The sequence below is a fragment of the Agelaius phoeniceus genome, chromosome Z (assembly GCF_051311805.1).
Source record: "Agelaius phoeniceus isolate bAgePho1 chromosome Z, bAgePho1.hap1, whole genome shotgun sequence".
NCBI lineage: Eukaryota > Metazoa > Chordata > Aves > Passeriformes > Icteridae > Agelaius > Agelaius phoeniceus.
In genome coordinates this window covers 71735055-71754523 of record NC_135303.1, presented here as the reverse complement: position 1 = coordinate 71754523, position 19469 = coordinate 71735055, and the positions used below count along the sequence as shown (strand labels likewise).

Here is a 19469-nt window from a genome sequence, read left to right as displayed (position 1 = left end):
TTCTCATGTCAGCCTGTATCTGTAGGACAATCTGTAGTGCAGACACTGGACTCAGCTTTGCCTGAATTCAAGAGGTAGCAAAGTTTCTGTTGGGTAACTAGACTTCTGCAGTGGAGAGAACCAAGCTTACACACGCTGGTGCTGCATCTTAACTGTGTGCCCGCCTGCTGTTGTACAGTGGATCTCAGGCATACCTGCTGAGCCATTGTCATCTTTCTGCCTTGGAACCACATTCAGCATTCTCTTTTCTAATTTTGTGGTGAGTATACTAGTGCAAGACTTTGAGGCTTGTAGAAGAACAGCAACCATCATCTTGCTCATGTGTTCCTTCATTTTGCTGCCACTTGAGCTGCTAATGTAAAGTATTAGGCCTTGTAAGGAAGAAGAGTTGGTATTTTCCCTGTAGCCTACTGTGTTCTCTATTGGTTGTTGGCAGTTGAAAAGTAAACAGATTTCCTAGGATGGGTAATTGAGAGTGTAGAGAAAAGCTTATCCATTAACATTAGTTGTATAAGTTTTTATTGCCTGTTTAATCAAACATCATCCTCTTCATTGCAGGCTAGAGGATTAAGATAACTACAGTCCTACTTCTCACTGGCACAGGTTCAAAAATATGTTAATCAGAATAGGGAAGAGGGATTTAGGAGTACTGTAAACTTCTTGCATTAATTTATCTAGCATATCTTTTAACTGGTCTTCAAAGCTTGGACACCTTCAGTGCCTAGAACAGATAGTCACTGAAAAATGCAGTATCCCTTCTAACAGATAAGGTTTGCATGACAGTGACAATCTTAAGTATTCTGTCAGTTTTGCTTTGGGAAAGAAAGACCGTTTCCTTCTTGTGAAAAAGCTGTATCTGTCTAGACAATACCCTTCCCTGAAGGAAACCTTTTCCCCTAGAACAAGTAGCAAATCTCTAAGCTCCTACTGGCAAGAGTTGTAGAGTAGGTACCAAATTATATAGGCAGTCTGTACATATTAATGTACAGAGCATGGTTACTATACTCTGTAAGAGTGGGCTGGAAGTGTGAGATGCTAAGGGCTGAGCAGCAGCCCTCAGCCAGAGCTGACTTAGGGCATGAATCCTGGGCATTATGTGACTAACAGTATTGTTTAGCTAAAAACAAATGACTGAGATGCTAGCTGTTTATTGCCAAACTGGCTGCTTTAGAAACTTTCGCATCTTGTGCAACTATCTGCAAGAATTGTATCGTTTTAAGGAACTTTCCCACTGGCATTAATAGAGGCTTGTTTGTAGGGTGTTTTAGGGAAAAACTCCCAGCCAAGACCTGGCCCCAGGCCATGCCCTGCCCCCAACTGGGAGGGAAGTATGCCATCAGATACAGGTGCTTCTGCACTAAAAATATAATCAAGTCACTTTGACTTGCTGATTTGGACCTATAAAAGCTGGATCGTCTTTCAGGGTGAATTTAGAGACCTCATCTACGAGTGGATGCACCAATTGCCAGGATTCTCCCAATTTCCAGGAAAGGTTCTCCAGGTCATCACTGCAAAATGGGGCTCCCCAGCAATTTCTTATTCTGGATGATGGTAAAGTATTTAGGCAGTTGGTGATATGTCTTTCTAAATCACTGTCCTTTCTCTTGTGTAGTAATGATGAGGTGCATTACCTTGCTTATTTTTGCATGTTGCTAACACTGAGCATGTAGTAAGCTTATTAATACTTAATTAATACTCAAAGTAAAATAAGATCTTTCTTTCCACTGATGTCTGTGTTCTTTAAATTGCCCCCATCAATTGGCAAAACAAAGTAGAATGATATTTTGTGGCCAAGATTATTGTCTTGTATATATGTATGCCACAGCAGATGATCATAAAGTGCTGTTTTTTATATAATACAAGTTCAGGAGCTGTTTCCCTCCAGATCCCACGCAGCAATTTGGACTGTGCTGTGTGTGTACAGTTGAGCCCTGTTCTATACCACGGGTGTGTGCAGTAAGTCTTGTTTCCAGTTGAGTTCAGCTGAATTGTTTCAGCTGAGTGGAGCTGAGTGAAGCTACCTGTGTCAGGGACTAAAACTGCCTTGCTCTTAGTGATGGTGTGCACAGATAAAATGTAAGTGCATCACAAAGTAATATAAGATGAGAGAAAGGATCAGCACATTTTTTCCTTAATCTCAGGCTTTTGGATGGTTTGATTTAACTTTTGTGACAGGTCAGAACTCTAGAAGAAATATTTGGGACTTGTGGTAAATATAATATGCAGTCACACAATTAGTCATCTAAATACTGTTTAATTTGTGACTTGATTAGTTTGTAAGCTTTATATCATGGTAATCACGCTTCAGCATTGACAGTCTGTCTCTAATCACACCAACTGACTGAATATGCAGCTGCTGCAATCTATTTAGCTTCTGTTCAGAACCACAACAATCAAGCAGGGTTTGTCTGGAACATGCAATGTGTTTGCATGTGCAAAACTCTCTGTTGTACACCTGAGCAAACAGGAATGTAATGTAAATGCCTTGCAATGTGTCTTCTGCTTTTACCATCTTTTTATCATGAGTTACTGCTGTTTCTTCCTAAAAGGTTAATTCTCCTTTTTGCAAACGTGACAGCTTTTACTTCGAGACTTGATGGAATTTGAGTGTCTTCTATGCATTGTACTGATATTGTTTGTAATTGAGCAAGAATGTTGTAATTATAATTGAACTAGAATGTTGTTTTCTTCTTCTACTTTGATGCCACAATAAATGCAGCAAAACGCATTGTATGAGCACACCATACAGAAAGGTGCTCCCTGTTTTAAACAAAACTGATTTCCTTTTCTTGTAGATGCCAGGATTGCTTGTGGTGGCATGGAGAACAAGGACTGCTAGCTATCACATCCTCCTCTGTTTCTATGGTTCTTGATAAATGACAATGCTGGTCCCAGAAGCCTTTTTGTTTTGGCAAAGAAGGTTCAGAATTGAGTTGTTACACAGAGTTACTGTTTTGCATTTTTGGTATTTTTCTATACACAGTGTGGCCTTGATGTACTCCAGGAAGCACTGCCAATTCTTTGTTTTTACCAGTCATTCTTGGCTTTTGTTACTGTTCTTGTTCTCTTGAATTACTGCATGTGCACTGCTCACTTAGCCATTTCTTCTGGTGCACAAATGCCCCATGTGCTCCGGTGTAATGATTCTTTTACAGAGCAGGTTTCACCTGTGGCCTTTTAATACTGCAAGAGAAGGAAGGGGTCATTACAAAAGAGGCTATAATTTGGTCTGGTTTTCTTTTAATCCCTCTTCTCCCCCTTGCATTTTATACTCAGATACGTCAACTTTGTCTCTGAGTTGAGCTATTCTCCACAAGCCTGTAATAAAATTACAGGATAAACCACAGATAGATCTGCATATGGTTTATCAAGTTCAGACAGAAAAACTTCTCAGAGAACTAAACTGAGTGCTTTGAACACTTTTGGCAGGCTGTATTTTGACATACACCTTGCTGGTATCCAGTAGTGTGAGTGGCTCTGCAAAAGACATGCATGGCTGCAGTCTCTTTTGGGTCCAAAACAGCACTGCCTAGGAAAACCTTTGTTGATCCAAATCTTCCAGAAGACCTTCTGGGAATTAGACTGACTCCTCCTGTAGCTCACCACTACCAGGAAGATTCCTGAAGCAGCTCTGGTCTTGCTAGTGAGAGAACTCTATTTAGCCAAACTTTTTTCATCACATAATGCAAACTTCTCATTTTCAGGTTTTCCTAAATAGAACTTTGATGATACACGAACTAGACTCATATAATCTCTGTGCTCCGTTCTGGTGTTTCCAATATTTTTTTCTTTTTGTTGGCAATTTATTCAGAAAATTTCTAATTATTTCTTTTTAAAAACTAATTTCAAATAAAAGGACAGGGTGAGGGAGAGAGTTCTGTCTTTTCCTTCCAAAGTATCAAATCCATGGGCTATAGATCATGCACAACGATTTTTTTGAGAGTCTTGCTGTATCGACAGCACAGAGACCATTAGCATTGTAACTGTTTCCTCTTGTTCTGCCCGCCCAAATTGTGCCCAGAAAGCTTCATAGTAACAGTACTCATTACTGTAATAGAGTAGGATGATCTGCAGAGAGGGAAGGAGGAGATGAGGCACTTTACTCTTAATTAGAATGCATTACTGCTGTGTAGTTTATTGCCCACCATGTAAGATTTGTACCTTTGGCACTGATAGTTATGCTGAGCTCATTTACACAACAAGTATGTATCAAAGCTATGTGCTTTGACTCAGGGAAATCTCCACTTTGGGCCAAGGTGGCAGGCAGGTGCACTCAAAGAATATTTATGCTGTCCTGCATGGACTTGTCATCTGTGATTTTTTTTTTTTTAAGGAAAACGTTCACTGTCAAAATTAACAGATAATTAATGGTTATTGCAATCTGCCAGTCCTGAAGAAGCCTGCTACAGAGTTGACAAATATAAAACTGTCCTTTTCTTGCTACTCTAAATTTACCTGTAGGTTCAGGAAGTTCCTCTGGTGTTGCCACATCAGCATCCTGAAGGAGTCAGCAGTCCAGAAAATGCCACCATGTTTTTCAGCTTTATACATCATGGTAGAAACTGATTTTAGTCTATTAGACTTAACTGCAGGAGTTGAATTTCTGATTTACAACCTGCTCAGTTTTTCCTGCTGCTTTAATAAGACCCTTTATATTGACCTTATCTGGTGACCCAGGGATATCAGTCTTCCCTTCTTCCATCTGTCAGGAAGTCCAGTAAGACTCAGTGCCCCCCAGTCAGCACCAGACTGCCTGTGGGTTACCTGAGTGTCTGAAATGTGAAATATGCTGGGGTACACTGCAATCTCCTTTTCTCCCAGCACAGTGTTTCCCCAGCATCACCTCAGTTAAATGTCCATGTCACTTGTTTCTGAGGTAAAGGTATTAGTTGTGATTGAAAATCTGAGATGTCATGTAATGAAATGCTGAGTAGGAAGGAAATGTTGTACTGAGTCCAGTGGCAGGGGGCTTAGAAAGAATAACATTTGTAAGTGGCATTTCATGGCATTGTGCTAAAAAGGGGCAATGAAGAGCATGCAAATGCAACACTGGGGAGTTCAGTGCAAACCTTGTAATGCCCCACTTCTGTGCTTCCCTTACAAACATTAAGTCCCTCAGAAAGGGGTAATTTATGCATTTCCTTAATAGAAAATGCAGATCTTAATCCATTCTAAACTAACACTGGAGTGGAAAAACAGATAACCAACCAGTTCATTAAACTATCATTCTCAAAAAAACAAGGTTCTTTAAGCAATTTTGCCTGGAAATACCAGCCTTGTTGGTTTTTTTAAAACTAAATTCTTCAAATGCTATGCAATACTTTCTTTCAAGTCCAGCAAGTTTCATTTGACCAGAATCTAACCAAATTTGAATACTTAAATGCATGTATAATTTTTTTAGAAATCAATTACTGCTACCAGCCAGAATATATTTTCTGTGTGAATTACAAAACACTAATAAAGACACAGAGGAAGATACCACCATTTAGCATTATGACCAACTCATTGTTCTGACAGGGGAAGTTACATTTGTGTGTCAGGCCCCACGTACACTGATAGTGTCTGTGATCACTGCCCCTCAGGGATTTATAGTTGCAGGCTGCTCTTGCCTTGTGCTGGCAGATCCTTGGGTTGCTGTGGTGGTTGCTCACTCTGCCTCCCCAGCCTCCACACACAGTCATAAGGGTGATCATCCAGCCACAGCAGTAACAAGTACTGGGATAATCCAACTTTCTTTTTCTCAGGCCCACAGCTTGGACATACTGTGCTGTTCCAGCTGCTCCTGGCATGATTCCTGGTGTGAAAAACACCATTCACTTTTGTTAAAATTTTAGAACCTTAATAGTAATGAATATAGTAATGAAAATAGTAATAAAAATTAGGAGTAAGAGACAATAAAAAGCAAAGAATTATGGATGTCTGGGTGCCTGGCACTCCACCAAAAAGCACCCCTTGCTATCAAAAGATAACCCTTAAAAGCAATAGCCTATTGCATATTCATGTATCTCATACATGATTCAAACATTCCTTTCAAACTAGGGTGTTTCTGCTTAATTTCAGCTTCCCCCCACCATCTTGTAAATCAACCTTCTTGGTTCCTCAGAGTCTGAGCTTTCCTGATAAGGAGACAATAACTCTTCTCTTGGGATCTTGGTGTCTGTTGCTGTTATCTTTACCCAAATAGGATAATCCAAAGAATTTCTTGATTATCTTTTCCATTCCTTGAGCTAGTTACAAAAAGTATCTTAAATCACATAGTTTATATTTTAATATTATGCTATAGCCTAAAAACTATATTTACCACAGTCCTTAAAATAGATTAACACAGCACTCCTTAAAATAGATTAACACAGCATAACTTTCCAACATAACACATATAGTGTTCATTTTAATATTTGCGAAGAGCCAATCACATAATATGCATTTTTCACACTAGGGTATGCTGGTTTTTGGAAGGTGTCCAAAGGACAGGGTTTCTGGAAACCTTTGGCTACCTACAAGAATGTGAGGAGATGTGATCCATAATTCAGATACTGGTGCACACTTAGGAACAAATGGAGAAAGATGTGACTTTATTATGGTATTTAGCCACCTAGACTGCATGACACAGACAGTCTTGCAATGACACACAAGTAAAACTACAGGTGATAAGTAAGTTATTTCTGCTGTCTAATCACACCTGTGCAGTGCTTCCCCACACTAGAATCTCTTTTCCACAGGAAACAACTGTAGCAAACAGCGAGGCTGTTGTTCGCGTCAGAATTCCCACTGGGAATCTGTTGTGGTTCCCAGAACATGTGTGTGCACATGTGTAGACATTTCTTTTCCTTCCCATAACCATGTTTTTGTCTGGTTTCTTAACTACCAGGCTCAAGGAAAATACACACTTTCTTAAAAAGCAATTTCAAGCCTTTTTTGTTTTAACAGGCATAGAAATTCTAAATTTACAGAAGTGACCACCACAACATGTAACAATGTGGTTTTGTTTTCCTTCTGCTTGCATACACATTTGGAAGAAAATTGCCATATTTAATTTCACCTGAAAAACAGCCAAGTGGTGTATTTCTCCTTCTTATTGGATGCAGACATTTTGTGCTCTTCATTTTGCCAATTGACACAAACCAAAACTGTTTAATTACCGAGAAAAATTGAAATTACATAATACTGAAAACATCATTCTGAGTTGTAGCTTTATTTCAGAAGATGAGAACAATGCAATTCCTAATATTCTTATCCTAAAATACACGGAGCTGGTTCATACTGAGGAAGCAGAGAGTCTTTGAGCATTCCTGGTAAGTTATGATTTCCCTGTGCTATGCCAAAAAGCTTTCTGCTTCACCGCAAACATCTTCTGAGTTCTCTGCAGAGGCAATGCATTCCACTCACAGTGAAGGAGGATGATGAGTACCTCTGCTTCTGCAACAATAGTGCATGTAGCACTGAGTGGGGCAAGAGTAAAGCAGATATGTGTAGAGGTGCAACACCTGCAGGTGAAACTGTGGTTGGCATCTGAGGGCAATAACGCCTCTCCCAGTCACCTGAGCAAAGCTGATGTGCCAGAGGTGACCAGTATGTTTAAAAATGGGTTGGCTATATTGTGGGCTGCCTAAAAGTGACATCTTCAAGGGCTTCAGGTGCTGCTGCTCCACTGTGCACGTTCTGGTGAGGAGAATGGTTTGCTCCCAGGGCACAACTGGCTTCTAACCAGGGGTTTTCCTGAGAATTGCCCCATGGTTACAGCTTCTAACCCAGTGCTTTCCTTCCTTCTTTGCTCCCTGGCACCTGAATGGAGATCAGAGTTTTAAGTCAGTTCTTGGGTACTCCTTGGCTGTCTTTTGTCCTGCGGGGACACTCCATGCCTCCCTTCTTTCTGACTTACTAGAACTCTGTAAGTCTGTGTGCATAAAATTCCCCATACAAAGCTAGACCAAGGCATCTTGCATTTCCCCAGTGATGCAGTGAATTCCCTGTCACTTGAAAGCCCTAAATCAGAATTAGCATCTCCTCAAAGAGACCCCCTGCCAAAAGGAAGATTTTGAGGCAGGAATTACTACTGGTTGAAGATTTCTGCCCAGTAAATCAGATCACCCTTCTCTGATTTTAGAATGTGTATTTGATGGATAAACCTTATTCTAAATGCACTGATAGTTTGAGAATGACAATTCTTTCCATGTAATAACATCTGCACACTGCTTTGCTATTAGTCTGCAGAATGTTTGCCAGCAACACAGCAGGGAAGTCCAAGCCTTTCTGGTGATGAATTTTTACTGAAAAAGCCAAGGCACACATCCCAGAGCTCTAGGGTGCTCTAACTGATTGGAAAGCCATTACAGAGCTCTGCTGTTTTCTCCAGTGCAGAGGCTGGATTTGTTCATAACAGCACTGTCTGACATTAACAGATCTGCACAGAGCAGTGAATTAATGGTGCTCCCCATGCAGTGAATGCTTGTTGCTATTGCAGACATGCTGATGTGTGGTACAGCCCCTCAAAGTCTTCCACCATGCCCATACATCACCTTCACCAGTCTCTCTTTGTAAGACAGCTTCATTTTTAAATTAAACCTCAGATTCTCCTTCATGTTTTGAGTTGATTTTGCAGATGTGGAAATTTAACAAAGCCTGACCAGACAGCTTCTTGCAATTGTATAAGAAGTCTGGAACAGAAATAGAAGATGATTGCAGTTTTGCAGTTTTTCACTAGTCTGTGATCCTTGTGTTCCCATGTCTTAACCACATTCTTTGGGAAGCTGACTGTGTTTCAAAGTTAAACTCACCCGTGGTTTTCCACTGCCTGTTGGCCGGTCATGCTGCTTTCCTGATCCTCATTCAATTCTTGAGTCGATCTCTGCAGCTTCTGGGGAAAGGAGCTACAAATCAAAGAAGGTGTACTGAGTCCCCAGCCCCAGTCCTGGCTCCAGGAGTCCTCACCTGAGGCTGGGACTTTTGCTGCTGCTACAAAGCACAAGCATCAGCTACATCAGTGCCTGAACTGTGCTGAGGTCCTCTCAGATGCCCACTGATGTCCTTTGCAGTTTAACAACCATCTGGTTGACAGAATTAATCTTGTAAGACTGGTAAATACCTTGTCTCTGGCTGAGTATATGCAGTTTTTGGAACACCACTAAAAACAAAGTACATATCTGGTTTTTATTAACTGTACCACTATGGTAACGGGTCTCCTCAGTCCCTAGTATAACACCAAATTATGTAATGCTGATTCATCATGTGATCCACTTCCTGAAGCATAAACTCTGTTTGTTTGCATACATGAGGAAAGAGGAAGGGGTTTTACATCCTGCAATCCATCCCAGTTTCCTTGCTAAGTGTTGCTACATTATCTACACGTACATACTCCTATTCAGGATAATAGCTTTTAGTTGCACTGAATTCCTAAAATAAGAGCAGTTAGGACTAGAAATAGAGTTTAAAATAGTTATATTAAATATTACAGCACGCACACACACACGCACAGAGCAGTCAAGACCAGGGTCTTTCCAGAGAGTCCTTAATTTCTATTTTTATAGCATTACAGTAGTAATTCCTATCTGTGTGTAAAATTCCTGTCACGACAGTTTAGTGTCCACAAAGGAGACAGAGGAGTCCTGTGGAAGTACAGACTTTCCCATATCCATCTACAACACATCTCCTTAATATGTAGCCCTCCTTTAGAACATACGTGATCATTAAAATTAGTTTTAAGTCTGCCCTGGGCAGAGAAGGTAGTATTCATACCTCTATCAAATCTTTGTTCTTCACAAAGTTCAGGAGCTTAGCGTGACCTTGGCTGAGCAGCTGTCTGCATCAATTAGTAAAGCTTTCTAAAATTAATGGGTTTTCTCGTTATTTCCTTATCTACCTTATCTCTGGCCTTCTCTACAAGCAGTGTGTTTGTAAAGACACATTAATCTGATACGATGACGCCTGTCATATCTGAATTTGACTTTGCAAGTTCCTGTCATCACATGGGAAGCTGAGAAATCCTTGACTACTGACCAGTACTGCCCATGGTTCTTAGGTGGAGACTGAAGGAAGTATTTTGGAAACATCGGGGAAAGGTCTCAGCTCCTGTTAGGAAAGCACGGGCCTCACAGCTGTCCTTGGAACAAACATGGCTTTTCCACGCAGGAACGGGCGTGTGTGCCGGCCGTGCGACGCGCCAAAGCGGCTTGCACCGGGGCTGGTGCACTACAGCGTTATACTTCAATTCCATGCCCGGCCTCGTAAGACCCGCACGTTTAAATGCCCTACTCACTGAATTTATTAGATCCCAGCTACTCAAAACCAGGTGTTTTAGTAAGTATATTAGCAGGCAAGCGGTCTCAGCAGCGTCCTTGCGAGCAGGACAGCCTGCCGAGGCTGGCCCCGCTCGTAGCGCAGCACGGCAGCTGCGGCGGGCCCGGGCAGCGCGGCGGCGGAGCCCACAGGCGGCTGACGACAGCGGAAGCCGGGTGGCGGGGCCGGGCCGGCAGCGGGGCAGAGGCGGTGCCGGGCTGCCCTGCCCATCCCAGGACATCCCAGCCTTGCCCAGCGCAGGACACCCCAGCCCTGCGCGCTCCTGCGTGCGGCAGCGCCGGGGGAGCCGCGTTGGCCCGCTCCGCCAGCATGTCTGCCCGCTGCTGCGCCGGCCAGGTAGGCTCGGGGCGCGGGGAGCGGGGCAGGTGCGGGGCGGGCGGGCGTTCCCGGGCATTCCCGCGGCCGCGGCGGGGAGCGAGGTTCCGCGGAGCCAGGCGGTGGGCGCTCCCCGCGGCAGCGGGGCCGGGGTGGGCAGGGGCCGTCCCCGCGCTGCCCTGCGGCCGCGGCTCGGCGGGCTCCGGGTCGGGCTGCGCGCCGGGCTCCCCGGGCCGCCGGCGTGGTAGAGGAAAAGCAGCCCTGCAGCGAGCCGGAGTGCCTGTCCAGGCTCTCCGAGTGCCCACGGCGGTGTTTCTGCCAGTTTCCTGGGCGGGCTCCGCTCGTGTTTCGGCAGGGAGCTGTCCCGAGGGCGCGGGCTGTGCCGAGGTGCGTGCGGACGGGCGGGAGCCGGGAGCGGGCAGCGGCATGCGGGTGGAGGCGCTGACAGGGAGAGAGGCATTCCCAAAGCCCTGCGCCGCAAGGAGCAATTCCCAAAGGGCTACGGATCCTTTGAGCTGCTGCGGGAGGCGGTTGGGTGGTAGCCGCTGGCTGCAGGTGGTGCGGAGTTCTTAAACCACATGGTATATAACAAGTGGAATGCACTTAACTAATCTCATAGCCTCTGGATGCCTGTCAGTGCTCAGATCCTTCCACAAACTCCTTTAAATTCGGCTTGTGGAAGGTTTCAGCATATTCAGGTGCTGGCAGAGGAAGCGAGAGAAGTGATGCAAGTGGTGATGTAGGGCGGTGCAGGACCTACACTGTTCTCAGCTTACCATGGTACACCTGTTTTCCCATTTAAATCAATTCCATAGATGAAGGATCATGACTCGGAGGAGATAGGCAGTAGTAAGGCCCTTTCCAGATCTCCTTCTTGGTTGCACTGAAGGGAAGGACTCCGTTCCTAATGGTTGTCTCTCTGGTATGATGTTAGACATCTTCCCCAGGCACTTTATTTTGTGGTTAATTTTCATAAATCTCTGTTTCTGCAATAGAAACCCATTACTACTTCTGTCTGCAGCAGACTAGCCAGCGAGCTTATTCCTGTTGTTTTACGTATTTAAGTACCTTATGGTCCCAATTCTATTGATATTTCTTTTCCTTTGCTCACCCTGCCCACCCTTAGATTCTGATTATTCTCTTGCTCTTTTATGAGCCACCTGGGAAAAATGTGTCTTTTCTGTAGTTTGAGATCCTGGTGTAGATTTGGTCTTTTGTCTGTGGTTCTTTCAGTCTTCAGTGGGACAGGAGGATTGCTGAGCATGCATCCACTTGCTTACCCTCTGGGAGCTGCTCTGAGCCTCTCCACACAGTCCTGTGGACCTGCAGGACAGCACTAACCACATTTGCTAATACTCTTCTTAATGCAGGGGCCTCCCTGACTGCTGCTTCATAACCATTCTGTGAAACAAGTTGTGGAGCAGCTCAACAGAGTGAAGTTAGTAGGTGCTGCTACTACAGTGGCTCGTGGCTTTTTGCATTTTCATTGTGAATTTTCTTTTTTTTTGCGTGTTGCTCCTGGAGAAATAACTTAAATTACCAAGAGGATGAAACTGTTGAGATGCTCAGTGGTGAATGGCATGGCTTTAGCATGACCAACCTACTCTGTTTAGTAATCCCTGATAGTAATGTGTTTCCCTGTCAGGTAATCCCTGATAGTAATGTGTTTCATTGACACTGAAATGTCACTTTGGAGTCTGTAAAAAAACTGAACTCCTTAGTGTTGTTGAAGATAAAGTGAAAGCCCTAAGGTGGATGTCATAGTGCCAGAAATCTCTGGGGACATTTATTCTGCTGGCTCAAGCACTACTTTTGATGTAAGAATTATCTATGCTAAATAGGACGTATTGCTGGAGTTACACCAGCAAACATAGCATGGATAACCTTTTTACAGGCTATGGTAATAAACAGAATAAACCACATTTCTTTAGCATGCAGTGTCACATTTTTAAAATGAAAAATGGTCCTTGCCTTTTTTACTTGATGTATTCCAACCTTGATGAGGGCATATTTGTATAACATGATTAATACACAAAAAAACCCAAATGGGATAGAAGTTCTTAATTCTGTCTCATCCAAGCATCCTCAGCCCTTTTGTGGGTACTGTTAATCAAGCTGGAAAATCAAGAAGGAATTTGGCCTCTCCTTCAGTGTTTCCCTGAAGATGAAGTTAACCCTGTGTCCAGAAAGAGAGATTAAGTGCTTGAGGAAAGATGAAACTTTTGTAAAAGTTATACAAAACAACTCTCATGTTAGGTTCCTCATTTTTTCCTAAAATACAGTAGTTTAATGTGCTTGATGTCCTGTAGTGTGTGAGGAATTTTTTGTGGTATTTTTGCCTTGTTGATATCTTATGCATGCCTCTGTCTGTGGATCTGCTTTCCTAGAGCTGAATGAGAACTTTAGTATTGTCTTTCTGAGCTATTTAAGTGCAGTTGTCATTTGTGTGTAATTGCCATTTGTCTGTAGCTGATATGAAAATTTTATTGTAAGTTAACATGACAATTAATTTTCACTCAAAAAAATTTCCCTGGTACGAAGTGGATGATGTGTGATTGGTACTTTCTTAAGTCAGACCATGCTAAATGTCTGGTTGATTGTTCCTGTCAGTTTTTTGCAGCCCAGATTCCTGTTGTTACAGGATATAGCAGCGAGCTGACAGACTGCAGTGTACTTCGGTTATGCTGATTTTGCATTTGCAAAATTGTTTAAAATTATCTTACTGGACATTACTCTGTGACTTGCATCCTTGCCAGGTAGACCCTGGAAACTTACTTTGAAGGAATTTGGCCATTTATAAACTTTAATTTCTGCAGTTTTTTTTTTACTGGGCAGTGTACAACCTTGCTTTGAAGATAATTGTGATATTTAGATTTCTGAGCTGTAATGAGCTTAAATGTTTCTTCTTTTGCTTGTGTCTCATTGATAGACCTATTTTTAGAATGCAGTGAGAATACAGTTTGGCTAGGGCCTTCACAATGCTTTTGATTACATAAAAACTCCGCTTAAATTGACAGGAAACTGGATTTTCTATTTGGCTTTTCTTCACTAGTGATTCTCAAGAGAATAAAGTTGAGATCATGGTTAAAGAAAGCAGCTGTTGCAGAAAGTCTTTATTACAATGAATATGTTTTTTCCAGAGTTAAATAAATGTAATTTAGATCATTAACATTCATTTTGGGTGGATGGTATCTTGTAGCTGGGTTGTTCAAGTAGATGAATTTTCCAGTTAGAACTGATAGCTATTCAGGTTTATGTAGCTCTTTTTGTAGGTCTGTTAAATCTTGAGAGATGTCCTTAATAGTGTTCTGCTCTTAGAAATGATATCAGGTAGTAAATAAAAGATGTGCCAAAAGTAAGAATATCAAGTTTTCATTTTCTACCCAGAATTCTAATTCTGATGGTTTTTTTAAAAAAAAAGAAAAAAAAAAAGGGGGGGGTAAAAACAGTGCTGCTATATTTTTAAGGTTGACATTGGCCCATCTTTTGACTTGTGTGGCTCATAGCTTCTGGGGAAGGGAGGGATATGCCTGTGCGCTCCGGGACTGCCTGCCTCTCTGGTGCTGCCTGTTTGCATCTGCAGGTTGAGAACGGGGCTTGCACTCCTGTCCCCCATGGTCTCCTCTTTTCATTACATGGTGGAAAGGGTGGTTCTGTCACCATCATCCAGATTTGTGTCCTCTGAGGTCACAGGAGCATTGCAGGACGTATGTGTAGTGTGGTGTACCACAGTGCTGAGGGATGGTGCCGTGCTGTTCCTGCCTTCACTCCACATGGTGCTCCCAAAAATGCTATCTCTTGTTCTGCAAGTGGTCTTCCTAGGTGCCAGGCGTTTGTTTAGTGTGTTTGACCTGAACTTTTAGCTGCAGGTATTTCCACACCTCTGCCACTGCTGTTATTAATTGTGATAGAAGGTGAAACTAGCTGTCTGAGGTCAGATGTAGGGTATTGCAGTGTACTCCAATAAGTTAGGAAAAAAAGCCTGGTGAAGGACTATTTTCCCTGTTTGCAGAAACATGGAGTTGTTGCTTTAAATAAATGGTTTCCTGAATAATTGAATTAGCAAAGCCTGATTTCCTGCAGCTTTGTCCATTGAGGTTGGTCTCTCAGGCTGATTCCCTTTCTAATAAATATAAAGTTGCATTACAACCTTTTCCTTGGTTAGGGTTGAGAGATCATTTTTTCCTCTACTAAAACTTTAGCCTCTTTTCCAGGAAACTTTAAAAACTTATCTTGGAGGTTTCATCTGCCTGCCATAGCAGGATAAAATTTACTGCTGGATTCAAAAGTGATCAAAATGGGAAGGAAAAGTGACCAAAAGATGGGGAGATCCTGTTAGTGTTGTATCATTTGACATTGCATTTCTAGGTTGGAATCCTTTCCCTGTCACTGCATAAGAGGGAAAAGACGGTCTGTCTCATTTCTGCCTGATTTCCAATGGCTTCCTATTTTATTAGACTTTTTCTCTTGCATCCCATGAGTTGTTGTATTGTGGGCTTAAAGAAATGCCTTAAATACCCATAGCTCTAGAGCTGTGAAGGCAGTATAAGAGCAGGGCCTTCACTTTTAAGGGCAAGGGAGTATTTTTCTATTTTTCTGCCAAAGGATCTAAACACTACTGCCAGTTTTATTTTAGTTTTTGTAAGTGTGGTTGTTCCAGGATATGTTTTTCCTGTTACTGGAGCTTTCATTGCAATGGAAGCACTCGCAGTTTTAGGTACAAGACCTAGTTAATTCAGGGATGAAAGACTGAGCTGTAGGTGGAAGCCGTAGGTCTCGTTGGAGCTAGTGGCTGCTCTCATCCCAGACACATGGACCTTAGGTTGCTTCCTGTGTCCTTCTCAAGGACCTCAGTCCTTGAGTGCTTCCATTTCTTTCTCCACCATTAGGGTGCAGGCCCTAATAGGTCTTAGCATGTTGAATGCCTGCCCTCCAAGATGTTTAGTCTGCAGCTGACCATTCTGTTGATGGGATTTGACCTGCTGCCTTGTTAAGTTATCCCGGAGATAAGCTTCAGCATCAGCATGTTACAGCGTGAGGGAGTGAGGCACTGGGCCAGCCAGAGCTGGGGGGGACTGTAGGGTGTGCCTGTGGTGGAATGTGGGGGAGGTGGCTCTGTACCCATTCTGAAGGGAGACCTACACACCTACAGCCATCTCATCATCCTTTTAATTAGTGGTAGCTACGCAGGAACTAGTCTTTGCAGTTTAGTAATTGGATAATCCAGCAATTAAAGATGGTGTGTGCTCAAGTACTTAAGCATATAAATGTTAACAGTCTGAGCAAATAAAATTTTACTCTTCTTTCTGCCCAGTAGCACTGATCTAAAATACATCAACCTGAGTTTTAACAGGGACTGTTCTTCATGTTTTCTGGAAAGACCTGTCTCAAGGGTTTTTCTCTTGGCTTATTACCATCACTGGCAAAACAGTGGTTCAGGAATACTTCCTATATCAGGAAGATGTAGGCATTATATTTAAAAATGCTCATCAAGAAGCAATGTCAGGATGTGAGCAGGCTCCACTTTGAACCTGCCGCTCAGGAATAGTGTGTATTGATGTAAACTGAAACACCTTTAGCAATGCTTTGAACAAGTAGGATTTTTTTTAATATGAAGGGATGAGCAAGAGTTAGGGCTTTGCACCAGTTTATTGGCTTTTGTCTCTTTGTACAAAGTGTTAATGTCTTTTTTTCTTTTTTTACTCCCCATCCTAAAGTCCTCTTGGACTCAGTACTGAAACCATCTTTTAAAGACTCAGCATGTTTGTGAAACAGCTCAAAGCTGTCTGTTCATTCAAAAGCAAAGCAGCTGTTCCAGCTATGTGCTTTTAAGCCAATGCATATGAAAATTTCATTTTTAACTGCTTCTTCACTCCAGTGGTACATGGACTTGGGCAGTTACTGCCCTGCATTTTGTTCTCTGTACCTGGTGATGTGGCATGTTATACCTGTGCCATCCTACCTCTGGAGTTTGGGTCTCAAACGTCAGAGCTAACCTGGAGAAAATCTGCTCTCTGTATGAAGTGATGGCCCCAGTTGTGAGACATTGCCACTGCTCACTTCTCTTTCATCTTTCAGTTGCTCGGTTACTATCTCCTCTGCTGTGAAAGTCTGAGAAGTGGCTGCAGCATGAGCTTAAACTACCCGCAGATGAGAAAACTGTGAAATGTGTAATTATAGGAAAGGACAGCTGGACCTGTCACCCAACAGAGGTTGCTCTCAGTGAAAAATGTCCAGGGATCAATGCAAAGGAAATTCAGGATCAGGTCTAACTTGAGAGGATCTTTAAAATTGCTCTCAGAAGCAATGGGCAGATAAAAGGACTGGTGAAGCTGAGACTGCTATTGAAGTAGGTGTAACCTGAATGGCAAAAATACAACTTTTTAAGTGCAGCCATGTAGCTGTTTGCCCACCTTGTTTGTGGAGTGCTCAAGGCTGGATCCCACCCCTTTGTGGCTGTATGCTGGAGAGAGGAGTCAGGTGACTTGATGTACTCTTTGCTGCTGGACAGCCATGGTTTTGTAGGAGGGACTGGGTAAAATTGAAATTTTTGGGGAGGAAAAAGACCCTGCAAAACTTAGCTGCTGGGAGGAGAAGTCTTAAAGTCTTCAAATGAGACTGAGGGTAAATGTTTTGGTTTCCTTCTCTGATGAGCCTGGAGAAAAGACCAGGAAATTAAAAGGTTGTCTAAGCTAGTAAAGAAAGCCTCACCAGGAGCCCAGTGCTTGGGAAACTGTAGCAGACAAATTAGAAGGTAGGGTTTTTTTCACTTTTCAGTGTCAGATTTAAGTAACCACAGGGATGGACAGTTTTCCTCATACTGCTCTCAAATCCGGATGGTCTGTGCTAATGGAAAATAGCTCAGTAGAGGAGATGGGTGATACAATACCCTGTGAGACTCAGATCAGACTAAACAATCGACTTGATTTTTCCAAAATCATCAGGACAAGAGCAGTTGAGCAGACTTGAATTTGGGCATTTTGCAGTGATGTTATTTTCTAATGCTGAGCTGAGTCACCACTCAGAAATGTTTGTGCGGAGCGACAGAAGCGAATCGTCCTCAGCCGAGTGTAGCTTTCTTGCCTAGGTTTAGAGCTGCTTGTTGCTGCACGGCAGTTCTGCCCCGTCCGTGGTGGCTGAGGGCAGGAGAGCCTCACCAGAAAGCACGTCCCAGGCAGAGTCTGGGCTGGCGTGGCTTTTCTCTGAAATCTGTTTCGATTTTGCACAGTTTGCAGTGTGACATGCGCTCCTCAAAATAGGTCGTCAGTTGATTAACTGGTATGTTGGTTCACAAAGCCTCTTGGCTTAAGTCACATGGTGAGTCTGAATATTAAATAACAAGCAGTGGAAAGCCAGTTATGTCAGACAAAAGACAAAATAAGGCCTCCTTTTTGGTGAATTTAGTTACTTCAGAGGGACAAACAGCTGCGTAATCATGTGATCCATTGAAGAAGCTTTTGGAAAATGCATATGCATAACAGCAGTCGGTTTTCAGTAATAGTCTGAGACCAGCTCCTAACACTCAGGACACCTGGCATCAGACCTCTTGTTTTCATGAGCCAGTGCACTAATGAAATATTTGCGTGTAGATGCTCTTTCCTGAAACCAAGAGTCCAAGCAAAGGTGGATGTGTGGTCACTTCAGGATCTTTTTCATGCAGGGCTGGCTGCTTTGCCTGTCCAGCCTGCTTGGATGTTGCCTGCAGCTGAGAGAGTAGATGTTTGGGTGTTTTCGATAGACACTGCTGTTAACAGCTTGGTGACTGCATTATCTGCAAATCTTATGGCCCAGATAATGCTGGTAGTCAAGTAACCAAGCAATGCATGAAAAACTAAGCTGCTGTAGGCTCCCATGAAAAGAAGCTTCGGCAAGGCACATTCCTGTGCTCTGTGGACAGGCTGGAGGGCATGCATTCTCCCCTGTCTCCCCTGTTGCTCTCGCCAGGCTGTCAGTTAGGGAGGAAGAAATGAAAAGCTGCTAAGTCTTCATTTCATTAAAGAATGCAGTTTTTTTTCCCATTGTGGTCTTATCCCCTTTGATTTTTACCATTTCTGCTGAAGTCTCCCAAAAGGAAATTCTTTGTTGTGATAAGCTTGATACTTGCCTATGGTTTGTATAATTTTGAAATACCATAGGCTATTTTGGGCAGTGATCCTGAAACTCTTCACTTTAATAACTACACAAAGTATTTTCTAAAGCCTTTGAAATATTTTTGGAAACGTATGTGGAAAATACGTTCTTAAAATCTCACTGTCTCTATAAAAGCAGCAGGCAAGATAGGTTCTCTTATTTTCAGTCTTGTATGTAAACAGTTACATGTGCTTAACATTACTCTCATAGCCCATTCCACTGATTTATCAGATCGCATCACAACTTGCAAAAATCAAGACTTGAGTGTGTGGCAGATGTTAAGTGTGTGTTGGCAGAGTACTTATTGTAGGGAACCGATAGCTGGCTTGCAAGGTGGTAAGCCTGCTTTTACCCTGTTTTATTAACCTGTCTAACTCTTGTTAACCATAGGTGCTCCCCAGGCTGTTGTAAGATGGGGCTGTTCAATGTGTCTGTGCCTGCCGGTACTTGGAAAGTGGTTTGCACGAGCTAGGGTTCTTACGTGTCTGCTTACTTCTGCTCTTTACTGGGTGAATGTCAAAATTACTGTTCCTTGCATTGGCAGGCACCTACAGCACTCAGATTGAATGAGTGCTGTAGGAAAGCGCCCTGGAAACATCTGCTCAGAGAAGGAAGAAGGTGTGTAGGACAGCTGCAAAGCATTCACCTCTGCTTTCCCCTCCGCCTGTGCACTGTGCCCTCACGTGAAGTGGTGGAACTGTTGCTGCTGATGTGTAGTAAATCATCAGCTC

The 19469-nt window shown here is 42.9% G+C and overlaps 1 protein-coding gene and 1 long non-coding RNA gene across 2 annotated transcripts in view; one reads left to right on the top strand and one right to left on the bottom strand.

The window, feature by feature from the left end:
• Positions 1-6918: 6918 nt before the first annotated feature.
• LOC143692192 (uncharacterized) lies at positions 6919-10137 on the bottom strand. The gene is made up of 3 exons (XR_013180051.1): positions 9733-10137; positions 8775-8867; positions 6919-7782 (listed from the first exon to the last, which is right to left on the bottom strand). It is a non-coding gene; the product is annotated as an uncharacterized LOC143692192 (long non-coding RNA).
• Positions 10138-10224: 87 nt separating this feature from the next.
• SERINC5 (serine incorporator 5) overlaps positions 10225-19469 on the top strand; it is a 40639-nt gene continuing 31394 nt past the window's right edge. Inside the window, exon 1 of the mRNA XM_054652765.2 lies at positions 10225-10629. Within this exon, the coding sequence (XP_054508740.2) occupies positions 10240-10629 (390 nt within the window). The 5' untranslated portion in view covers positions 10225-10239. The remainder of the gene's footprint in view (positions 10630-19469) is intronic.